The sequence below is a fragment of the Balaenoptera physalus genome (genome assembly GCF_965194825.1).
Source record: "Balaenoptera physalus genome assembly, chromosome: 9".
NCBI classification, from domain to species: Eukaryota; Metazoa; Chordata; class Mammalia; order Artiodactyla; family Balaenopteridae; genus Balaenoptera; species Balaenoptera physalus.
The window spans coordinates 69,720,609-69,744,891 of record NC_138888.1 but is presented as its reverse complement, the minus strand read 5'-3'; the positions used below and the strand labels follow the sequence as shown (position 1 = coordinate 69,744,891).

The following is a 24,283-nucleotide window of genomic DNA, read 5'->3' as shown; positions in this document are numbered from 1 at the left end:
CCCATGGTGCTGAGTGGGTCGAGGGCAGTGCCTGCCCACTGCCACCAACTCACCTACATCCCACCCCCTCCCCGCAAAAAATTCCATGATCTTGATACGGAGGAGAAGGTGGGGTGAGCTTCTTATAACATGCCTATTCTTGCAGAGTTCTCTCCCTTCAATTCTAGCTGCTGGGGCCATGCTAACCTCATCTACATGGTGGAATTAAAGACCAAAATATCAACTCCATTGCTTGTCAGTTCATGGTTCTACCCTACTTGGGTCTTGATAGTTTTCTGAGTTCACATTTTCCCTTCCCAGGAGGGATCACACCTTAAATTCTAATCACCTTGGTTAAGAAAAAACTTTGGAAAGACTTGTTGACATCAGCCCAGAACACGAATGCAGGAAAATCTGGGGAGGGACCAAAGACCCCCTTTGCTGCCTCAACCATTTGTCAAGATGGGCCCTGTTTGAGTACTGGAAAATCATCTTTTATACAAGTCATCTTGTCTCAGATGCTAGAGGACACTGACACAACAACTGGCCTGTTTCTGAAGCGCCTAGCACCCTCTGGGGCTCAGTACATTCTTACTGATGAACTCTATTCTTAACTAATTGACCCTCTTTAAAAATGGCCATAATTGGTTTTCAGGTTCTGGAGGGAAGTTGTCATAAAGAGTTCTATTTCCAGGGAGAGACAGCACTTGACTTTTCAGAGGCTTGCTTCATCCTCTACCCTTTATTAAATTTTTGCCCAGTTCATTAGTACAGCTTGGAGGAAATAAAATAAGGGGGCAATGGAGGAAACTCACCTTTGTCAAAAAAGTTCTGGTAAAGAATTTTGTCGGCAAGTATTTATAACCGCTGGCTTATAAAAGGCTTGAGATTAACTTTGGATTTAATTTATCTCAGCTATATATTTCCCAAGTCCCCAGTAAATGACCAAGAATTGATTCTGGGTGGTGACAAATCTGATCACCATGACATTTGGTGCCCCTTGGGGATTAGCCAAGGCAATTTAATACCGAGGAACAAAACAAGTTCCTGCCCTGCTGCTTGCTATGGCTGGCTACGAACACACACACTGAAAGGAAAGAGGTTATGAAGTGGGCCAAACGCCTGACACAATCTGTGCTCCTGACCTGCTGAGACCCTTCAGCCACAGCACGGTGGTCCCTAGTTCTCCTGGAATTTACCCCATCAAATTCAAATGGGGACATACCTTCTGGTACTTACAGCAGTGTTTGTGAAGAGTCTGCATCGATGCCTGGCTTGTCAGTGATGGTCAATACCTCAGAAGACAGTGGTGGAGACGTGAACCGATCTGGAGACAGAAATGATGAGCTGCTGAAAAAGGGCCTCTTTGCAAAGAGATTGGATCCCTCTAGGCCACTTAATCCCCATAACTAACCATGGATTCTTCTCTTGCTCATATTGGGGCTCACTTAACATCCTTGCCAATAGGTCATGTTTAACGGCATTCAAACTAACACTTTCCAGCATCAACGAGGATCAGCCTAGAAAAGGTGACCCTGGACTTCCCTGGTGGTCCAGTGGTTAAGACTCTGCGCTTCCACTGCAGTGGGCAAGGGTTTGATCCCTGGTCGGGGAGCTAAGATTCCACACGCCATGTGGTGCAGCCAAAAAAAAAAAAAAAAAAAGCTGACCCTGCTTTCAGGTCCCCAGAAGGCGCTTTCCTCCTGACATTCCCCCATTTCCTGTGCCAATTATTTCAGCCTTCTCCTCCTCCACCTCTTGACTCCTCTTTCTTCTTTCTAGTCTAGTCCAATGAGGCAACTTTCGTTTTCTTAAAATACTCATGCAATGAATACTTTTTCTTCTAGCAAGTCTCAGTCTAGTCCCACGGTCTTTAATGGAATTTAGCCTTTCCTCATCTTCAGAGCTTGGCATGGTCTCACACTCCTTTTTTCTGTGTCCAAGGCACCTTTCTACTCCCCAGATTCATTCGTCATCTCCAAATCTAGATGGTATAATTTTGCTCAGGTCACTTTTTGTAACCTGGAATAGCTTTCAAATTAGCATCTTGGGCACGCTTTAGAACCCTACTTCCAGATCCCCTTCATAAAGGTCCTGGAAACCCACCTAGCATCAAAATTCCACAGTTCAATGCATGTTCTTGTCCTGTAAAACCACATTCACGAGCGAGAAGCTGTACCTTCAGTGCATTTAAACTTCAACATGGCACATTTCTTGAGTTCACTTTGACACTCATAAAGAGCCTGGAATGGAAGGCAATGGGTCTGTGGAGGTTTCAGGTAGAGGTGCACTTCTAACAGTCCCTGACATTGGGGGAGGGAAGTGGTATTGAGGAAAGGAAGGTAAAGAGAGAAGCACATCAAGTGTAGAACCTTAGAGAATTGCCTGCCTTTGAGAAACTGAAGGGAAAAGAGTGGCTGATGAAGGAGAACAATGGTAGTAATAGAACTAGGATAGACGTGCGATATGGAATTTAAGGAAGAGGTTTCAAGAAGGAGGAAGTCATTCCTGGAGGGAACTCAGGTATTCACTTCCTGACACATAGTTTAGAAATTCATCTGGGTTTCCATAGCTCTTTGGAGTGTGAGATTCCTTTGTAATTCTTTGTGAATATGTCTGTTTCTCCTTTCCAGACTGGGAGCTGCTCCAAGGTGCAATCTTGTCCTACTTGTGTTTTTATCTCTAACACTTAGCAGAGTACCTGGAATATAGCTCAGGCTCAATGAGTGTTTGTTGAATGACTGAGTAAAAACCCAAAGCGACAGAGAAGATGAAGACAAGAAAAAGCCCATTGTACTTAAAGAAGAGGTATAGCTCTCAAAGTAAAAGAATGAGTGTTTGAATAATTTTCTGCTCTTGAGAAAGGAAGAAACAGAGTCTATGAAAGGGCAGTTCAAATGTTGAACACTTGAAAAATTCTGAGTCCTCCACTGTGGTGTGAAATTCATCATTCAAATTCTCAGATTGAAGCTTCATGATTTGTGAGGTATTGCAGTGAAATTATCTAGGAAGCTAAGAGTTCTATTAAGTGTCCAGCTGCCTGAATTCAACTGGTTACATGATTAATGACATTGTGAGGCACGTCCCAGGGCCTTCCATTTCCCAAGCACTTTAAAAACATTGAGTAATCTCACAATGCCCTTGTGAGATATTATCATGTTCACTTTCCATATGGTTAACTGAGCCAAGGAGGTTAAATGACTTGCTCAAAGGCCACACTGGAAGTCAATGACATCAAATGCTCAGAACGAAGGTGCTCCCAGGTCCTACACCTCACAGTAGATTGCTGAACCGAATCCCACTCCTTGCACCATTAAGAAGCCTGACTGACAGGCTAGTGCTGTAATAGATCATACTTTACAGCTGAGATAAGTGAGGATTAGCGTACTGTCTCACGCAGGTCAGGGCTGGCCCCTGGAAAGAGAAAACGATGCTCTGCAAGACCACATGATGGAAGATGTGCCCGGAAAAGGAAGAGCAGAACTAGACATGGGTGAAATCTCCTCTGTGAATTTCCGAAGATCTTTATTTACCAAGATGGGAGGTGGAGTGCGGGTGGAGACAGGCAGGCTAAGGGCAGGCTTTGGTTGATGAGTATCTCCAATCTGAACTATGATGCCTTTACCTTTCTGACAAATATTTGCATTCTTCTTTGCCATTCAGTGTTGATTTTGTCTTTTCATACTTCTCCTAGCTCCATATTTCTCAAGCTGATGCTCCTTTGGTCTAAAAAATGCCAAAATATTGTCATACTGTCAAATCCTATGCACATGGCCTTTAAGAAGACCACAAGCTTCTGATGAATTGATTCATATAAGGTGAAATTTGACAGTCTTTGTAATTGAGTAGCTCACTAGGTTGGGATATATGTCTTTGATTTGCAATTGTATATTTTTAGCCAAGTCTTAACACTTCTTTGTGCTTGAGTTTTATCCAAATGAATATAAGAGCATGGAGAGGATGCTGTGGGTGCCTTGTGCATATTCTCCTGGGCTTCCCATATGGGAGCGTGCAGACCCAATGACTCCTGCACCATGCCCCTGTGCCTCTTTGCCTGTGGGCTTTCTCTGACTGCTGGAGCAGGTCAGAAACATGGAGAGCTAGCGCCCTAAGAGCGGACCTCAACCAAAGACTGATGGGAACTGGAGCAAGGCGGTAGCTTCCTCACCACTCAAGTGTGTTCTATGCTGCCTCCCAGAGGTCCTCACCAGAACTGCACCTCTGTTACCCCCAGCAGCAGTAACTTGTTCGGTAAGACGCACCCATATTGACTATCTTCCCTTTCCTGTCTCACTTCCCAACTCTCCTATTAGAGCTTTCTGGGATCACTGTCCAAACAAACCACTTGAACCCAAATCCCTGTCCCAGGGTCAGGGCCAATCCAACCTAAGGCTTATAGCTATGAGTTATAAGGACATCAAAAGATAGTGAGGATTTTAAGTCCTAATAATAATAATCACTCGTGTACATAGCACTGATTACAAAGCACTTTCATACTCATTTTCTCATTAGATTCTTACAACAACTGGTGAGTTATGATGACTAGTATTTATCCCCATTTAATGTGGAGGACATTGAAGCTCTGGGGGGTTAAACGCCCTGTTAAGAGCTAGGAAGTTGAGGCTTTGGCCTTTAATTCAGACCTCTGTCTCCAAATGGCCACCTGTTTCCACCTCTTCACTGTATCCTCGGGTGCTGCTAGCCAAGAAGTCTTATGACTTCCAATGCTTCTGCCAAATGTAGATTCCATGAGTGTAGTTGAATAGCTATTTAACTTCTACTTACATGTTAAATTTCATTGAAACATGTTAACTATATCCATTTGAGAACTTTGATTAGCCACTATTGTGTTTTAAGGTAAATTTAGATTTCAACTTAAATTATATCTTGATTCTCTTTAGAGAAATAAACATCATCACATCCTTTAAATATTTTTATGAATTATTTTTTATAATTTATGAGTTTTTTTAAAAAATCAGTTTCCTAGAGTTGGAAGAGATATTAAAATTTAGAGATGCTGAAATCTCATCTACAGCATCTCTGACAGACGGTCACCCAGCCTCCACTGTCACGTTTCTTATAATGGGGTAGGCCACTGTCACACAAGGGGGTTTATTTCATTGCTGAGAAGTCCTGGTTGTTTAAAATTTCTTCCTTTCATTGAGCCAAATGGCTTTCTCGTCATTTCCCTCTCATTAGTGTGGTTGAGACCTCTAGAAATAAACAGAACAAGTCTAATCATGCGTCTGGGCTTGGGCCTCTTTCCACATTAAAATAATTCTTTAAGTCCATCATCTTTTCCTGTGTTAGCATCTGTGTGTAATTTTGCTCTGCGTGGGAGTGGCCGTGCTGGTTCCTCTAATACATAAGTAGTTCTTTATGCTGCTGTGGTGGGTCTCTTTATAGGTGATGTTTTCATTCCTCTATAGGGGTCCCAGCATTCATGGAACCTTTTAGTATGTTGGTATATTCTTTTACAGTTATCATTTCCCCCAGGCCTCTTTTTAAACCATGAGTATGTTAGTTTATTCTTGCTGTGAGCTTTGTGCTTGTTATTAGATTTCTTCTCTTAGTTCTTGCTAATTTGCTTTTCTCCTTTGGTTTTAAAATTATATGTATTAATTGAACCCATATTTAGTTTGAGATTTGCTCTTTGTCTTTGAGGTTTGTCTTTCTAGGTCTTGTTGTTTCTTCTTCTTGAAGGTGCAGTTGGGGGGACTGATTTATTTAGAAGGTATATAACATTCTTATTTCTCCATATTTCTGCCCTGGATATCTTACTTAAAGACAGTTTTTAGCCTTATCCCTCTTCCTCAACCTTCCCCCTACTCCCACAATCTTCTTTCTTTAGGATCTCCGGAATACAAAGAATATGGATTTTACAGTCTAGCAAATATGGGTTTTAACTTCGCCTCCAGCACTGTATTGGGCTGCTGTAACAAATTATCACAAACTGGGTGGCTTTATGCAACAGAAATGTCTTTCCTTACAGTTTTGGAGGTTAGAGTTTGAAATCAAGGTATTGGCCAAGCTGCATGACCTCCAGACGTTCTGCGAGGGAATCCTTCCTTGCCTCTCCTGCTCTGGGGGCTGTTGACATTCCTGGGCTCATGGCTACATCTCTCTCTGCTTTGTATTCAGTTTACCTTCTCCTCTGTGTGTGTGATGTCTAATCTCTCTCTGCTTCTCACTTACGTGGACAGTTGTGATAGCATTTAGGATCCATCCTGGTTATCTCAGATTATCTCCTCATCTCAAGATCCCTAATTTAATCACATATGCAAAAGACCCCTTTTCCGAATAAGGTAACATTCATTCACAGGTTGCAGGGATGTGGACCTGATTTTTTTTTTTTTTTTTTTACTTTGCATAGTGTATATTTTTATTTTTTATTTTATTTTTAACATCTTTATTGGAGTATAATTGCTTTACATTGTTGTGTTAGTTGCTGCTGTATAACAAAATGAATCAGCTATACTTATACATATATCCCCATATCCCCACCCTCTTGCATCTCCCTCCCACCCTCCCTATCCCACCCCTCTAGGTGTTCACAAAGCACCAAGCTGATCTCCCTGTGCTATGCGGCTGCTTCCCACTAGCTATCTATTTTACATTTGGTAGCGTATATATGTCGATGCCACTCTCTTACTTCGGCTCAGCTTACCCTTACCCTTCCCCGTGTCCTCAAGTCCATTCTCTATGTCTGCGTCTTTATTCCTCTCCTGCCCCTAGGTTCTTCACAACCATTCTTTTTTTTTTTTTAGATTCCATATATATGTGTTAGCATATGGTATTTGTTTTTCTTTCTGACTTACTTCACTCTGTATGACAGCCTCTATGGACCTGATATTTTTGATGGACACCATTCAGCCCATTACAACCACTTATTATTACCATGATTTTAAGCAAGTATATGAGCCTCAATTTTTTCATCTACAAATTGGAACCAACACTGACCATTTTATAGTATTGTATTGAGGTTTAAATGAATTAATATATAAACAAAGATATATATATGTCCATTTATATACATGTATTTATATATAAAGACTCAGTGCATAATAGGTGTTCAATAAATTTTAGTTCCCTATCCTGCCTTCTAGTTCATTGACCTCTTGGGTTCTAGGTGTGTTATTCAGAAACAGGCTCTTACTCTTTCCTAACTTTAGTTTTCTGAATCTTTATACTTAGGGATTAAAACACTTATCTCACATCTTCGGGAGGATTGAATGAGATAATATAAGTCAACCAAAGACTCCTATAAAATTGTAAATTGCCACCCTCTTACTGTCATTATCAGTTTATGTTAAAGTTGTGGCCAAGTATAAGTCTCAGATATCCTTCCAGTGAATGGCCATTTAGTCAAGTCTCTTCCAGCCTATATTTGTTTAACTGATTTTTTGAAACCAAATATAGTATTTTATAGCCTGTTAAATTTAGTCTTGTTTGTCTTGGGCTGGCATCTTGTCTGTCAAGTTTGCTTTGAGTCTGTGTTTGAGAGTTGTTTATTGCTTAAGCTGTTCCTGAAAGCTCTGGGGCTCCTGCTGGCAGGCACATGTTCATGTAAAATGCCCTGAGCACTCAGAGTTCAAAGTTCTCTACCATCCCCACCTCACCTCTTCTCATCTCCTGACTTTCCTCAATTTCAGAAAGCCGTAAAACTTCCCAATGTAATCTCATTTTTGATTGACTATACATATTAGAGCACTAACTGCTCCCACTTCACCAGAATTTGAAGATTTGATGGCTCTATATAAAGGGCTTGAAATTGAAAATAACGCCCCCCCCCCACAGTCCACTGTATATATACATATCCAGGGACAAAGCAACCAGAAAATTGTCTTTTCATTTTCCTAGTGGAGGATCAGAAAAGCATTTGTTAGTATCAGATGTCTGGAATTTTAAACACTTCACACACACACACATGTGCACAAGCACAACCTTGATCATGTACTTAACATGTCATGGGGTCTATAATGTTTGAAAATTCCTGTATGTTACAACATTTGATATAAATAGTGTTTGAGTACCTCCATTCCTTTTTAATACCATCCTTTTAATGATCATACACATACAGACAGAACATATACACATACATACGCAGAAGCAGAACCCTATTAATGCAGTGTCTTCACCAAAGATGAATTTATAATTCAGGGATGAACAGCAAAAGCTCCCATCACAGCTTGTCACATTTACAGGGCAACAGAAACTGTAGCGCTTCTCTCTGACCTGGGAGTCTGGAAGCATTATAGTTTATTAGGCAAAGCTTTTACCATACCCTCATTTGCAGAGGTGTTTCTGTCAGAGCAATACCAAAATGTCCTCTGAAGGAAGAAAATGGGAATAGCTGTGAGCTTGTCAATCTTCAGTCTTTTAAATGGAGCATTTTAAAATTTTGTTATCTGCTGCAGAACCTTAGAGAGGCAAGAGTCTGATGAATATCTTTCAACTCCTATTAAGATCAAACCCAGCCATGGACTTGAGGACACGGGGAGGGGGAAGGGTAAGCTGGAACAAAGTGAGAGAGTGGCATGGACATATATACACTACCAAGTGTAAAACAGATAGCTAGTGGAAAGCAGCGGCATAGCACAGGGAGATCAGCTCTGTGCTTTGTGACCACCTGGAGGGGTGGAATAGGGAGGATGGGAGGGAGATGCAAGAGGGAGGAGATATGGGGATATATGTATACGTATAGCTGATTCACTTCGTTATAAAGCAGAAACACACCACTGTAAAGCAATTATGCTCCAATAAAGATGTTAAAAAAATAAATTAATTAAATAAAATAAAATCTAAGCAAAGTGTTTGAACGTAACAAGTGCTCAATAAATTGTATTATTGTTATTACTATTACCTTTGGGCTAAGTATGGTCCATGTTCAGCAAAGAGTATAAATTAGTATAAGAAACATACAGCAAAGTTAGAATGAGCAGATCAGAGTTCAACCTTGCTCACAGGTATAGATCTTATGACCCCTACAGCTGACATCTTGCTTATTTAGACCTACTGTACTTACTTGCCCCTTCTTAGCTGACCTCCTTGGAAACGACCCTTTGCTTTCCTAGGGACTCTAGCAGACCTTTAGTTTCCCTGGTTTCCCCTGCCAGAACTATCTAATTGTGACTGTCACCTGGAATTCCTCAATGTTCTATATTACATCATAGGATCAGCAAAGATATCTAGTCATGAGAATGTTCACATTGCATGACAGTCACTGGATTAACCTGTCTTAAGAATAAAGAATATTTCCTACCAAAAAAAAAAAAAAGGTCAAACTCAGCAGTCTGTACCTTGTCAACCGTCATATTCATGAAGAGCAATAGCTCACCTTTGAAACCGTCAAGATTAAGTAAGATGTTGGCTAGATAAGGGTTACTGCGTGGGAGTTGAATATGGAGTGGACTCTACTGGCAATTTAAAATAATGTGGCATTACAATATGTTCCATTTTTTCCCCCCAGAAACGTAGACTGAGGTTGAGAATATAGTTGCAGAGTTGTAATTACTGCACTTGAAATTGATGTGGATATGAATGCAAATGAAAGGGAAAATGAAAGATTTTTTTTCTCCCCAGAAGAGATCTCTTTGCCTATCACTACATATCAGATTGAAGAAACAAGGATACCGCTTCCCCAAACTTAATGCCATACCTTATCCAGCTAGCAACACATTCATTCAAATTAAGTTTTAAAGACAAAACTCCAATCAGCAATCCCAGTCAAGGTGTTATTTCAATCAAAAGATTTTTTTGAAGGGCGGATTGATTAAGGAATGGGTTTATAACTCCAAATAAAGAAGTAGGGTAGTAAAGTAAAAAGTAATCCCTCTGGGACTTAGAATTGATACTTTTAGGGCTAAAAACAAGGAAAATTTTTAAAGATCAAGTACTCCAAGAGTGCAAAATTCTTAAAGACCTTAACAATTAATATGGCTTTACTAGTTAATTTCCCCTTGGACCAGCCCTGTTCTCCTCCCTAAGAGAATGATTGCTTCTCTTAACTGAAGGCAAACTGATGTGGCTTTTGCGGGTGAGGAAGAGAATAAGCCAAAAGGTACCACCCCCTCCCTAAAAAAGATTCCTCAACAGTCCTTGGCATTTTAGCCTTTACATTTATGTTTTGAGTCATTTCATCTCGCCAAAGTCTCAGTAAAAATGGATCGATCCAGAAATGCTGGCACTCATTGACCAGAAATTCTCAAACTTTATTATGCAGCAGCTTGGTGATGGGGAGCTTGATGCTGGTACAGAACCTTGGGCCCAGCCTCAGAGATTCGGACTTGGTCTGTCCAGGGTGGGCTCTAGGGTTTTGCCATTTAAACAAGCTCTTCAGGTGAAGCTGATACCTGGACCACATTTTGAGAAACCCCGCCCTTGTCTATTTTAGCAGGCCACAGTCACAGCGTATTTTAGAAAGAGGAAGTACAGAAGTGGAGAAGCAGGGAGGGTAGAGGAAGGAACAGGGAATAGGAGGCAATGTGGAGGGCCTGGCTGGAGTGGCAGGGATTGATTTAGGGCAAAGAAGGAAATACTTGACAGTTTAGAAAATAGACCAATTTTTCAACCAGATTTTTAAATGAAGGCTATACAAATTTTCACCCACAGACAAAAAAGTCCACGGATTTATGAATTAGAAAATTCCATCTGCACTCATAATGCTCCCCACCTCTACCTACCACCACACACACACACACACACACACACACACACACACACACACACCATTCACTGCAGTTGTTTGGCCTACTAGATTTTAATTTTCCTTGTCTGTTGGAGGGTCAACTATGTGTGAGGCTGTTTTCAAATACTGTGTCTACATAATACTTCACATCCAGCTGAAAGCGAGAAAAAAATCAATAAAACCAGTTGCTTGAAATCAGGTGGACATCCCATCCCATTCCTGTGACCCCTGAAAGTTTACAGATTTCAACCTTTTTTGCCACTGATCTTTGTATAAGGTTCACAGTAGTTGACCTCAGGCAACAAATTACCCCGATAGTGACGTGCCCAAGGGAGCAATTTTTCCTTCTCCTGGTCAGTGTTCCAGCCTCCTTGTGTTGATGCTCTTGATGTGGGGATGGTGGGGGAGAGGCATTTCTTACCCCCTGACCTCTATTCAGCAAGAGCATCTTTAATTTTACCTGCTTTATTTGAAATTATGTAATTTTAAAAAGTGAAAATCCTTCCAAATCATAGGGAATGGGAGAACTGCTTATTTTTCTTTCTAAAAAAAACTATAATTGCTAAAGTAATATAGCTTTATTGTAGAAAATTCAGAGATGAACAGCAAAGAAAATAAATATCAGACATAATAGAAATAATTCCTGTTATCCTTCATGCATATTTCCTTTTAGGCTTTTTGTTTGTTTCTGTGCATGTATTACATATAATATTTTAAAAATCAAAATGGCATCATACTTCACTTACAGTTTTAAAACTTTATATTGTGAGGATTTCCCTATATTGATATATGTTCTCCTGTGATTTGAAACGGCTACAAGTAATTTCCCAGGCTGTTGATGAAATATAATTTATTTAACCATTTTTTTCTTCTAGCTATTTCGGTGGTATTTAGTTGGTATAATTTCTCCATATTGGAAATAATGCTCCAGTGAGCAAGGCAGTATATCTTGTGCAAATCTATGATTACTCCTTAGGGCAAATTCCTAGAAGTGAAATTTCTGGAACAAAGGTTATGCAGTATTTTAATGCTTTGGAAATGTATTGTCAAATTGCCCTCCAGAAATAATGTACTAATTTACACTCACAGCAGCAGTGGGTGAGGGTGACCGTTTCCTGTACCCTTGCCACCACTGGAAATTGTTATTTTAAAACATCTTTGCCAATTTCCACTTAATATATAATGATGACAATTAATTCACTGCAAAAAGGTCTTTTTTAGAACCATTCATTGACTTCTAGCCCACATTGCCTTTGATAATCAAATATAAAATGAAGTCGATTCTTGGTTTATGCACTAGACTAGTGATTGACAAACTTTTTCTTTTAGCAGATAGTAAATATTTTATACTTGTGGGCCATATAATTTCTGTCACAGCCACTCAGTTCTGCCACTGTAGTGTGAAAGCAGCCACAGATAATACAGAAATCAATGAGCATGGCTGTGTTCCAACAAAACCTTATTTGCAAAACAGGAGGAGGGTGGGATTTGGCACGGGGGCTGGAGTTTGCTGGCCTCTGCTCTAGATATACTGAAAACTCATTACGGGTTAGCAGCTACTGTCCTAGAAATTGTAGGAGAGGCTCTGGTGAGCAGAGATGATAACAGAGTATGACAGTGAGATGACAAACAGATGCATAGGTGCTGAGTCAGAGAACAGGACAGAGCAGACTCTTGAAGGCCAGGTCAGTGTTAGTCAAATGAAAGCAGGAAGGTTTGGAAAGTGGGGGTGGAGAGTGGAATGAAGGGCATCCAAGGGAGAGAAAACAGTATGTGCAAAGGCCCAGAGGAATCGGAACAAATTCAAGAAACTATGTGTAGTTTCCTACAGAAGGTGTGTAGAGCTTGGGTAGCGTATTAGAGTTCTGCAGAGAAATAGAACTGTGGGCGTGTGCATGCATGAGAGGTGGGGAGGAGGGATTTATTATGAGGAACTGTCTCACCTGATTATGGAGACTGAGAAGTCCAACAACCTGTGGTCTGGGAGCTGGAGACTCAGGAAGCCAGTGGTGTAGTTCCAGTCTGAGTCCAAAGGCCTCAGGAGTGCCAATGGTATAAGTCCCAGCCTGAGGGCAGAAGACCAATGTCACACCTCAAGCAGTTGTGCAGAGAGTGAATTCTCCCTTCTTTTGCCTTTCTGTTTGAATCAGGCCCAACAGATTGGATGATGCCCACCCACAGTGGGGAGGGCAATCTGCTTTACTCAGTCTACAGATTCAAATGTGACTCTGAAACACCCTCACAGACACACTCAGATCTGGTATTCAAACAAATAGCTGGGCGTCCCGTGACCCAGTCAAGTCACCATAAAATTAACCATCACAGGTAGAAAAGCAGGGAAGCTGAGTGGATCAGACTATGGAGGGCACTGCAGTCACATCAAGGGATCTGCACTGTCTTGAAGGTGCCAAGGACCCGTGGGAGGATTCTAAGCTAAGAAATGACATGATTAGAGTCTGGTTAAAAAAATTCTTTGGTAATTGTACTATGGTCATAGATTAGTATTAAGGGATGCTGGCTGAGTGGTATACGGAAACTCTGTACTGATTTTGCAACTTCTCTGTGAGTCTAAAATTATTTCAGAATCGAAGGTTAAAAATATCCTTCTGGCAGCAGCGTGGAGGATTAAGTAGAGAAGTAGGCTAGAGGGGGGTATGACAGTAATCCAGGATGAAGAGGGTCCGAAATAAGCCAGAAGCAGCGGGCACAGTGACAAGGGGGTGATGAGAGAAATTAGGAGCAAGCAGAGGCAGGACTCAGTGACTGGCTGGATGAGTTGGACACAGAGCCATCACAGGGACCAGGCTAGCATTAAGTGACAATGTGCCTTCCACGTTAGGAGGAAAAAGGCTGATTTTTAGGTGAATGTGGAATAAGACCAAATGTTTGTGAATGTTTAGAGAAACCGAATGGCTTCCTTCTAGCTGGATAAGATTTTCAAGTGAATGATAACTTGGTCTCTCACCGTTTATCACAAGGAAATACACAGCATTACTACTGCTTTCAAGAGCAGAGATGGCCAGGCTGTTAATGTGTGCACCATGGATTTATGTCTGACTTGGGAAGAGTAGGGGGGAGTCACTAGACCCTATAGGAATGCACTATTAGTCAGGCATGTGATGTCTCATACTACTCTGAATGCTTCTTTGAAAATGGTTGAGTTTATAGAGCAGCCTTAAGAAAGATTCATGAAGTGTGTCGTGTTATCCAGTCTCAAGTGTAGTTCTCAGTGGCTCCCAGACTTGGGTAAAATCCTGTAATGTTTTTTCCCTTTATCATTTCATCAAATGCAGCGACCCTAAAGATATCAGCTAGATTGAATAGAAGGTATATTCTTCCTCAGGGAAGACATCTAGAAATATGCTTTATAAAGCCATTTCTTGGGGGTTATTTTTCTTCTCCTTTAATTCATGGCTGGCCATACGATAAGATGACTGGCTGAACGTGAAATATTTAGATGTTTGTTCCATATAATATTCCAAGCTGGCTCATTTTATAGGCTGAATTTATTGAATTAATCAATTATGTTGCTGTCATACAATTATTTTGCTGTCACACACTCAAAAAGTATCAACTTTTCAAATAACACTCCTAATTCCTTTGAAAAGTTCGATGCAGTCTGTCTCTTAAAGGGTGCCTCAGAGCAGTTAAGAATGCAAATACATACTAAAAATGTAGATTCTGTATTTCACATTACATTATTAGATGTATTTTTCAAATAATTTAAAATATTAGAGGAAAACGAATTCAGAAGCTATCAATATTGTTTCCCAAATCTCAAGCTTGGTACTAATTAAGAATGCTTTCTGTCTGCATAGGAGTATAGATGCTATAGAGAAAGCAAAATAAGAAGGAGAAAGAAAAAATCAAAATGAAAGAAAGCATAGTCCGGGACCTCAAGAAAGCACAGGCATCTTATCTGCCTATATAGGAGAAGAAAAATAGAACTTTGATTTCAGGGTCAAGTGAAACACAAATTGAATGTTTCAAAAGTGCTCATTTAAATGCTAAATAAGAACATATTTATAAACATCCACAGTTATGATGACACTGTTTTCCAAGGTACAAAAAGATGATAAATTTAATCACTAAATGTCCGCTGGATGAAAGCCCAGGCTTCCAGGAATGCTGCAGCCAACAAGTGGAGTTTGTATTTCTCAATCTTGTTCCAGGAACGCCTGACCTGGGTGATGACTTTGACTGACTACTCAGACATGTGAAAAAAAGAGCAGTGGAAGTTAATCTGCTGGGTAACACATTTGCTTGAATTTTTAACCAGAAATATCTGAGTCTCCATCTCCTACATCACAGGCTTCAAGGAGACACTTCCTAGGCAGTACTGACAAGTGCAGTATTGAAACCTCTGCTGTCCTTTGGCTAAACTTTAAGACGAAACATGTTTAGAAGACTCACAAATAAGCCGACCCCAACCTGGACACGATGAGTGTCTCCTTATCTTTTCTCACCAACTTATAGTCCACCAAAAACAGCAATAGTTTGCTTCTAAATAGAAAAAAAGAAATTTTCTAATGGGTCATCACATAATAGCTGCGTTAGACTAAGCAGTAGGTTTTGATCTTAGCAGACCAAGAGGAGGTTTAGTTGTACACTTTTGACTACTTAACTCAAGGCTTTCAAAAGGAAAACATTCAAAAGAACCCCCAGTGAGTCAGCAAAGACTTTAAAAAGATTGTGTATATTTTCTAAAGCATATTTTAGAAAATCACGTACAGGGGAAAAGTGTATAACATGTACCCACAAGAGCTAAATTTAAAAAATGTGCGTAGCAGTGAACACATGCATAGCATATGGATGTGGCTGACGGAAGAGTTCCTGGCTTCCAATCAAGACACCACTCAGAGCAGATGCACCGTCATAAATTTGAGCTACACAAGCCACATCCTCACTGGTCAGTTTCCAGTCAGTTGTCTTCGAATCCAGTATGATTGATGTACACTGGAACTCCAGCTTCCATTTTGGTTGGAGGGAAGAGAAATTACTCTATGAAAAGGCCAAAGCATACACATTCCATCCCAGACAAATAAATGCTCTTTCATTCCTTACCTCTCCCAAGACATTGGCAAGTCAAGCCCCTGGCAACTTTTCGTTTCAGCTTTTTTGCCTAACAGATTTTGCCCAGCAATCTGTCATCTGATTCCAATAGTAGGGCAAGGATGAGCAGCAGTCCTCGGTAGTAACCTCTGCAAATTTTTAGGATTAAATTATACTTCTCAAGCAGATTAAAAATTTCTGAGTAGAATGTCAGGGTAACCCTTATCACTCTTCCTTTCATGGCCAAAAAAAAAAAAAAAAAAGGACGGCTTTTATTTATTTGCTGGAGGGGATGCTTGGGTGTTCACTTGAAATCTTGACACACTTTTAACATATTTACAAAATATGTAAAAATTTTACAATTCAATATTTTATGACTCAAATAAAATATTTAAATCACCTCTATATGGACCTATGGGTGCACTAGTTTGTGTTCTCTGTTGACTGATTCAATAACCAAGAATCTTATGATAAAAGGTGCAGGATGTAGCTGGACCAACCAGCAACGGGCAAAGTGTCCCTTCTCAACAAATCAAATAGACGGTCATTTTTGGTCCTTTGCTGGATGGGTAGGTAGAGCAGATGTTGGGAAGGAAGAGCCTGCTTTGCAAAATCCTTTTGACAATAATTCGATCACTCTGGCAGAATTGAATCTGCTAATTTGATTCTTAGATTTCTAGGTGGTGGAACGGTACCAGATGCCTCACAAAATATTAGCATCCCTGTTTCACGGCTCCTCATCCTGTTCACTCCTCTTTGGGGAGCTTCATATTAAATTAGATGCAGCTGCTGAGTGAAAGATTTCTTTCATGTTCCTATTTAGTATGAAAACAATAGCAAAAATAAACATTCAATTTCCTAACTTTTAGGAATTCTTCCTTTGGTTCTGACTTCCTTTTCTTTTTTTTTTTTTTTTTTTGATGGAAGGGTGGCGGTTTGCTCAGGGTACTGTTTTAGAGACAGACCATCTGACTAAAGGGAGACAAAAATTCCCTGGGGACCTAGTCACCACCTCCACCCCTCCAGCAAAACTCACTAAATGCGCCTGGGGTGGTACTTCTTGCAAACAATTTGTCTCCTCTCAAAAATTACATATAAGTATGTTATTTTCTCTCACTCTGACAATTTTGCATCACATGCTTAGTCATTTGATGCATTTTAGTGAACTGGACATTAAGACTAATGACTTAATTTCCATTGCTCAAGGAATTAAGTTATCATTTGTGGGTTACTAGGTTTCAGAAGAAAAGAGAAGACCCTTGGGAAAAAAATGGAAGTTTCATCCCTGGTCTGTATTACAGCTTCTGACACATTTTTAGATGCCAACAAGTAGTGTCAGAGTAACAGCTGTTAAAATGACCCTTATTTAACGCCCATAAAAGAACGAAGCTTTCCACAGAGAGCTTTGTGTGCGTACTTGGTTGATAATCAGAGCATCTGATTCCCTTTTCTCCTCCTCCCTGAGTTTTCTTTTCTTTTATCGCAGCCTGGCAAGTGGCAAAGAACTGCTGTTTTTCAGCTCACTGCAGTGGAATAATGGGCAAGAGGAACGTACCCTGTCAACAGATCAAACAGTCATCTTCGGTCCTTTGCTGGATGGGTAGAGCAGATGTTGGAGAGGAGACCCTGCTCCCTTTGTGTCATCAAGCCTGTGCTCAGATGGCGCAGACTCTGGGATAACTTAATTTGGAGTCTGTTTCCCGAGTTGTATTTGCCTGTAGGTACAAAGTACTCTAAAGGGCAAACCTGGAAGGTGAAGACTGGAATAAGGTCTTTGTTTTGGGGCTTTTAAATCTCTAAGTCATTAATACTTCATTGACTACCTGTGGAATAAGAAATGTTTGGGTAGGCTGGTTCTAGCAGGAAGTACCTTTTCCCTTCAGATTGGTCTCAGTGGCGCTGCCATTTCCTGCTGACTCAGAGAGACAAGACAGAGTGCCAGACTGTCATTTAGTTTAACTCCATGGAAATGAGGCGAGGGAATCTGACCATGACTAACCCTTTGTATCCAGCAAAAGAACACAGGGCAATCAAGGCAGGCTGCTGCTGTCCTAGGACGGACTGTTGCTGGGTTTGCAAGGTGTGCTAGGCAGGCAGAGAGGGAGTATACAGACACACAGAGGTGACCAAAACTCTTATAATTCATTCATTCAGACTTTTCCTTATGCCAGCATTGAAGCACTTCCTTGAAGGAGGCTGCCCTAAAGACAGCTGTGGCTAGCTTTCATCACCAAGAAAAGGTAAACAGAAAAACTGACCCACCAGCCGTGGACGAATGACTGCAACTCTCCAGGGAGGACTAGCTCAATTGACTATTCCAGCTGCTTTCCTTTCCCAATTTCTGTGTGGGTGTTGTCCACACACATACACACACCTTCATCCCCATAGGTATTGCAATTCTCCTGCTAAGTTGCCCTGTACAGGACTTAGAGGAAAAAAACAAACTAGCATCCAAATAAACTGAGCACTCTCGCTGTCTTTCCCCACCCGCCTCCCTCCCTCTAGTTAATTCTTAAATTGCCTAGTTTAAATGAACTTATTTAAAAAGGTATCAATAAATTTATTTTGAGTAATAACGGTAACACTTTTTATTTTCATTTGTAAAATAGCTTCTCAAGTCCATTATAAAAGCACATTTCACATGTCAGTCTTGCAGATAGATGTTAGAATTTCCTGGGCTAACAAAAAACATTTTTGTTAGTCTCCGCACATTTACTATAGTATGAGTAACACGTGTCACAATGTGGACCGGTCATCACGTGCACCCAGCCCTGAAGGTGTAGAATATGGTTCTGGGTTCATGGGCTAGATTCGAAATTTCCAGAAATCTTCTTGCTCACCGTCCAATTTGTATCAAGCACCAATTTAATTTCTTTCAGGTCTCAGGCCTGTGGCTTCACGCTAATTTGCCAGGCTGCTGGTGTTGTATTGATCAAGTAGTTATATTCTTAAGGAGACTTTTCAACTAATAGCAAATTTATACTTATTAGTTAGCTCCATGGGGTAAGAATACTCAGCGTGTTGCTCAAGTTTCAGTTTAGCACTTCATTTTGCAAACTCTTTTACGGTGCTATCTTTAGAAATTATTTCTCACAACAGTCCTGAGAGATGGGCTAATGCTGTGGGCCGGAAGCTATTTAGGTTTTAGAAAGGGTACATGATGTGTCCCGAGACAGCGTCAGCGCCAAGGTTAGAACTCGCAGTTCCTGGGGCTCAGGCAGCCAGGCCTTGTCACCGGTCAGACGTATACACCCCTTTCCTTTAATTATGTTACACAGTCTAAATGGAAATGGAGTCCAGTCCGTAAAGGCAGCCTGGTGTTCAGAGGCCTGAGCGGCACCTCATTGGGGTGGATGTTCCCATCCCTTCAGGGTCTCTGAGACAAACGGCTCCCCCAGAAGCTATTTCTAGTCTTCTTCTGGGTCTGGCTGTGTGAACTGCAAGATCATTTAGTTCAAACCCTTGTTTTGCAGAGAAGGAAAGTCAGGTCTGGAGAGGCTGACTTGTCCAGGCCTCAGGACAAAATCAGGTGTCCTGATGCTGGCTTCAGCACTTCACCCCCTAGACACCCCTGTTTCTCAAGACGGGCTCCCAAGCCACTGTCCATGGAGTTAGAAAGTGAAGAGCGGTATCATCAGGCAAGGTCCACACAGCATGAGTTTGGGATGTTTCCTGGTTCAAATGAAACCCAGAGGTTGACATAGCTTGTTGGTGAGATTAAAGTAAATTGGGGAGTGATGGTCTCTATTTCACCAAGTAATGTTACTTGTTGTGTAACTAGAACTAAGTCTACAAAACTCAGAATGAGATGGACACTTCAAATTGTTAGTGTAGATAGCCAAGCCAAACCAATTATCCAGGCCTCCAATGGAACTTTGTGGTCTGAATGCCAGGGATAATAATTTGTTTTCTAAGCAAATTCTGCTTCTTCGTATCGTTCATATGTAAAAATGTTGAGCGAGACGACCTAAGTTAGAAAAAATAAGCCTATGCAATATACACTTTTTTTTTTTTTTTTTTTAAGAGATTAGAAGTGGTCCCTGATCAGATTCAGGGCCAGTTGCTTCTCGGAATGTTTGGTGATATTCTTTTTAAAGTTTAATTTTTATTTATTTATTTATTTATGGCTGTGTTGGGTCTTCGTTTCTGTGCGAGGGCTTTCTCTAGTTGTGGCAAGCGGGGGCCACTCTTCATCGCGGTGCGCAGGCCTCTCATTATCGTGGCCTCTCTTGTTGCGGAGCACAGGCTCCAGACGCGCAGGCTCAGTAATTGTGGCTCACGGGCCTAGTTGCTCCGTGGCATGTGGGATCTCCCCAGACCAGGGCTCGAACCCGTGTCCCCTGCATTGGCAGGCAGATTCTCAACCACTGCGCCACCAGGGAAGCCCCGCAATATACACTTTTGAAAACATATTCTGGGAACCAGGATTTCCCACGCTTCAGTCATTCACATACAACCATCACCATTTTTGTGTGTTTCCATTAAACTGATTTTTTTTAATATAAATAAATGTATGAAAAGAGGAAACTTTATAAAATTATTTAAAAAATGGTAAGCCAGTATCATTTGCATAAAAATTTAAAATAAATTTGGAGTTATAAAATTTTTTAACATTTACCTGTACCCCCATTAGAACCATCTCATGTATGATCAGCAGTGTGTCTTAGGAAACACTGATCTACGTCAGCAGTTATCAGTATTTGGGAGGATGAGAAGACGTGACTCAGGAACCATTTATACTCTTTAAAACAATTTAGAACTCTTAAAGAAATCTTATTTATGTGAGTTATGCCTATAAATATTTGCTATATTAGAAGTTAAAACTGAGATGTTTAAAATATATATGCATTAATTCATTTAAAAATAATAATAACCCATCATGTGGTAACATAAATATCATAAAACAACTATGTTTTCCAAAGCAAAAAAAAGTATATTAAGAATCATAGCATTGGGACTTCCCCGGTGGTCCAGTGGTTAAGACTCCGCCTTCCAGTGCAGGGGCCGCGGGTTGGATGCCTGGTTGGGGAAACTAAGATCCCACATGCCTCAGGGTGAGGCCAAAAAATTAAAAATAAATAAATAAATAAAAATAAATTGCACATTTCAAAAGAAAAAAGAAACACGGCATTGTTTTACATTTTTGTAAATTAATGTCTTGCTTAATAGACACCTGTATCTGCAATCACTGTTGTGATACGTTGTTTTGGTTGAAGTATATGAAAAATATGTGACTTTACACAGATATGTAGTTGGAAAAGAGAAGTGTATTTTAATAGTGTTTTCACATAACTGTAGATATTCTTCTTTGATACCGCACCAAAGCTCAACAAGATATAGAATCTGAAATCAAATCAATAAATTTTTACTTTAAAATCTACTGGTTTACCTTCTATCTTGAATGAATTTTTTACCCATGCATGGTTTTGAAAGCATACTTTGGTCATTTGGAAAATATTATTTCACTAAGTTATGCAGATCTTCCAAATCTTGGCACATTTCCTCATATAATATTTTAAAAATTGCATTTTAAAATATCATCCCCAGTCATATTAGGAAAATCTCTCAGCATTGGAAAGTTGTTAAGCTCATGATGGCAGATATGAGTTTTCCAAAATTCCAATTTTTCCCTGATAGTTCCAATTTTATTATTGGCAACAAATACTGAAAAACATAGTTTTTTTCCCCTTGAGTTGAGAGGTCCACTAGTTCATTTTCAAGAAAATGTCCTCAAATACCAGTGTCCCAATAACCATTGTTTGTCTGTAAGTCAAACTTCATCAAATCAAAGTTGGCAAGTGTGTAAGCTGGTGTTCCATGAAAATGGCCACCAGGTCAGCTCACACCTTAGCCATACAAGACAACCATTGTACTTTAGTACGAGGCATACATACTTTATGTGTGCATATCCCATTTCATCACACAAAATATTAAAAATGCATATATTCAAGCATCAAGATTTAACAAAATTAATAACTCTGACTTCTTCATCCAGGACATTCTTGTGAAGCTGGCAATTGTTTTTACCATGAATGCATGAAAAAGACAATGACTACAAGCAAAGTTTGGTGCCACTGCCTTGACTGGTACTAACGGGCTGATGGTTTTACCTACCATTGCTTTAATACCATCAGTGCAAAAGTCAACATTGAAAAAAAAGGCAAATAATGTCTCCATCTTAGTATTACTGTGACAATAGTTTTGATCTCACAAATGCCCTTGAAAGAAGCTTGTTAAACTTCAGGATCCATGGCCACACTTTGAGATCTGCTGATCTAGAACAACTCCTAATTTGTGAAGGGTAAGGGGACGGAATCTGATATTTATTAATTACCTTATAGACACTGTGTTATGGACTGAGTTGTGTCCCCCCAAATTCATCAGTCGAAGTCCCAACTCCCAGAATGTAACTGTATTTAGAGATAAGGTCTTTAAAAAGGTAATTAAGTTAAAATGAGGCCATTAGGGTGGGGCCCTAATCCAGTATGGCTAGTGTCCTTATAAGAAGAGGAAGAGACACTGGTTGGTGATCCACATGTGCCCAGGGGAATGACTATGTCAAGAGGCAGCAAGAGGATGGCCACCAGCAAACCAAAGAGAGGCCTCAGAGGAATCCAGCCCTATTAGCACCATGATCTTAGACTTCCAGCCTCCAGAACTGTGAGAGACTTCTATTGTTTAAGCCACCCAGTCTGTGGTATTTTGTTATGGAAGCCCTAGCAAACTAATATGCTTTGTTATTTAGTTATCGTAAAATCTTTGATGTACATATTGTCATCCTCATCTTATGGAAGAGGCAGCAGAAGCTCAGAAAAGATGGGTAATTTCCCAAAGCTCATGCAATTAAGAGAGAAAAGAGCCAAAATTTGAATCCAGATGTGACCAAGAAGTCAGTGGTCACAGAGCCAGTGCATGAGTGAGCATATAGGACCCATGGCCCAGGGCTCTGTCTATGACAGAGGGCTGCCCTGTAAAAGTGAGGATGTTATTTCCTACTAATGATCCTAATAAACAAGAAACCTGAATTGTAATGAACAATTTCTACTACTAGCGCAATATAAATACTGCCCTAATTAGTTTGCAAAAATTTTCTCTGCTCTATGGACACTGTAGATTTAAAAAAATTATTATTAAAAATAGATAGAGACTAACGTGACACAAACACACGATCTTACTACAACTAAGATCTACAAAACCAATCAAACCCTACTTCCTCTAATAAACATGTCTGTAGGAGCTAATACCGACAACCCAAAGAAAAAAATAAATGATTTAACACCTCCTCCTTGAACCTGTGGCCTCTTTCTGCCTGTTCCTGTAATGTGCTATCGATTGGTGAGTTGGAAGGCATGCTGGTTCAGCAGCCTGCTGTCTATGGGAGGATGACTTCTTTCCCCACTTGGTGTCTCTGTTGACCCCTCAGGAGGTGTGGCTGAAAGTTCAGCATCAAATGGCTTTTAACACCTAGGTTTCATCCTGGAATCTCCCTCATGTCTAGTAGTAATGAAGCAATTGGGTGTCCTGCCATAATAAATCTGAGTCAAAGTAAAGCTGATGCTCCCTTCCTTCCTGTGAGCACAGAGTGTACTGGGGTTTAGATGATGATGAGGTTTTTGTGCCGTGCCCTGATCGGAGGAAGACCGGAAGCTCCATCCTCTGGTAGAGAGCATCTCTAAGTGCTTTCCCTGTGCTTGTTGCCATTTGCATTAGAATTTTGACTGCCAAGGATTTTAAGCTTTGTCCGTGAATTTCTAATCCCTTCTTTCGAAATTCCTGCTTCAGTTAATGTCTTATATTTTATGCATTTTGAATTAATTCGATAACTGTTAAAGGGGGAAAAAATGTGCACACCTACCAAGTACCAAGCATAGCATTAGACTCCAGGGGTCTTAGGATAAACAGGACAGGGGTTTTTGCTCTCAAAGAACTTTTACTGTTTTTTGTTTTCTCACACACACACACAGTATTTTATTTTTATGAGATAAATAAACTGACACCAAGCATTGTAAATGGATGACCACAACAAAAGCAACAATGATTGCAATTACCAAACACGAAACACACTCATACTATGTCATAATATTGACATTCAGTCCTTCACTGTTTTTGTTTTAAGGTTCTTTTAATTCAGAATACCACTGCATTGCTTTACTCTATTTTATTTATAGTATTTATGAGTATCAAATAGTATTTATTTATTTATATGCTTACTGTCCATTTTCCCAACCAGTGTGAAGCTCCATGAAGGCACAGATCTAGTCCGCTTTGCTCACCACTGTGTTACCAGGTACCTGAAATAATGCCTGACACATTGTAGACATCCATAAAGACTGAGTAATCTACAGCTAACAAGCATTGGTACAGTGTACTGAATAGGTCTGAGAACATTACATCTTTTTTCCTCTAAGAATACTAATCTAACGACTGAGTTCAAAAGAATGGACAGAAGCTCACCTTGTACACTTAGATTTTCTTTTCTTTTCTTTTTTTTTTTTTTTTTTTGGCTGCGTTGGGTTTCCACTGCTGCGCGCGGGCTTTCTCTAGGTGCAGCGAGCGGGGGCTACT

At 40.3% G+C, this 24,283-nt stretch overlaps 2 protein-coding genes across 2 annotated transcripts in view; both read left to right on the top strand.

Moving 5' to 3' along the window:
- LOC309666518 (uncharacterized protein) overlaps window positions 1–18,294 on the top strand; it is a 138,111-nt gene extending 119,817 nt beyond the window's left edge. Inside the window, exon 6 of the mRNA XM_082474002.1 lies at window positions 17,205–18,294. Within this exon, the coding sequence (XP_082330128.1) occupies window positions 17,205–17,322 (118 nt within the window). The 3' untranslated portion in view covers window positions 17,323–18,294. The remainder of the gene's footprint in view (window positions 1–17,204) is intronic.
- Window positions 1–24,283, top strand: part of SPACA1 (sperm acrosome associated 1) — a 208,680-nt gene that overhangs the window by 131,954 nt on the left and 52,443 nt on the right. The window lies entirely within an intron of this gene.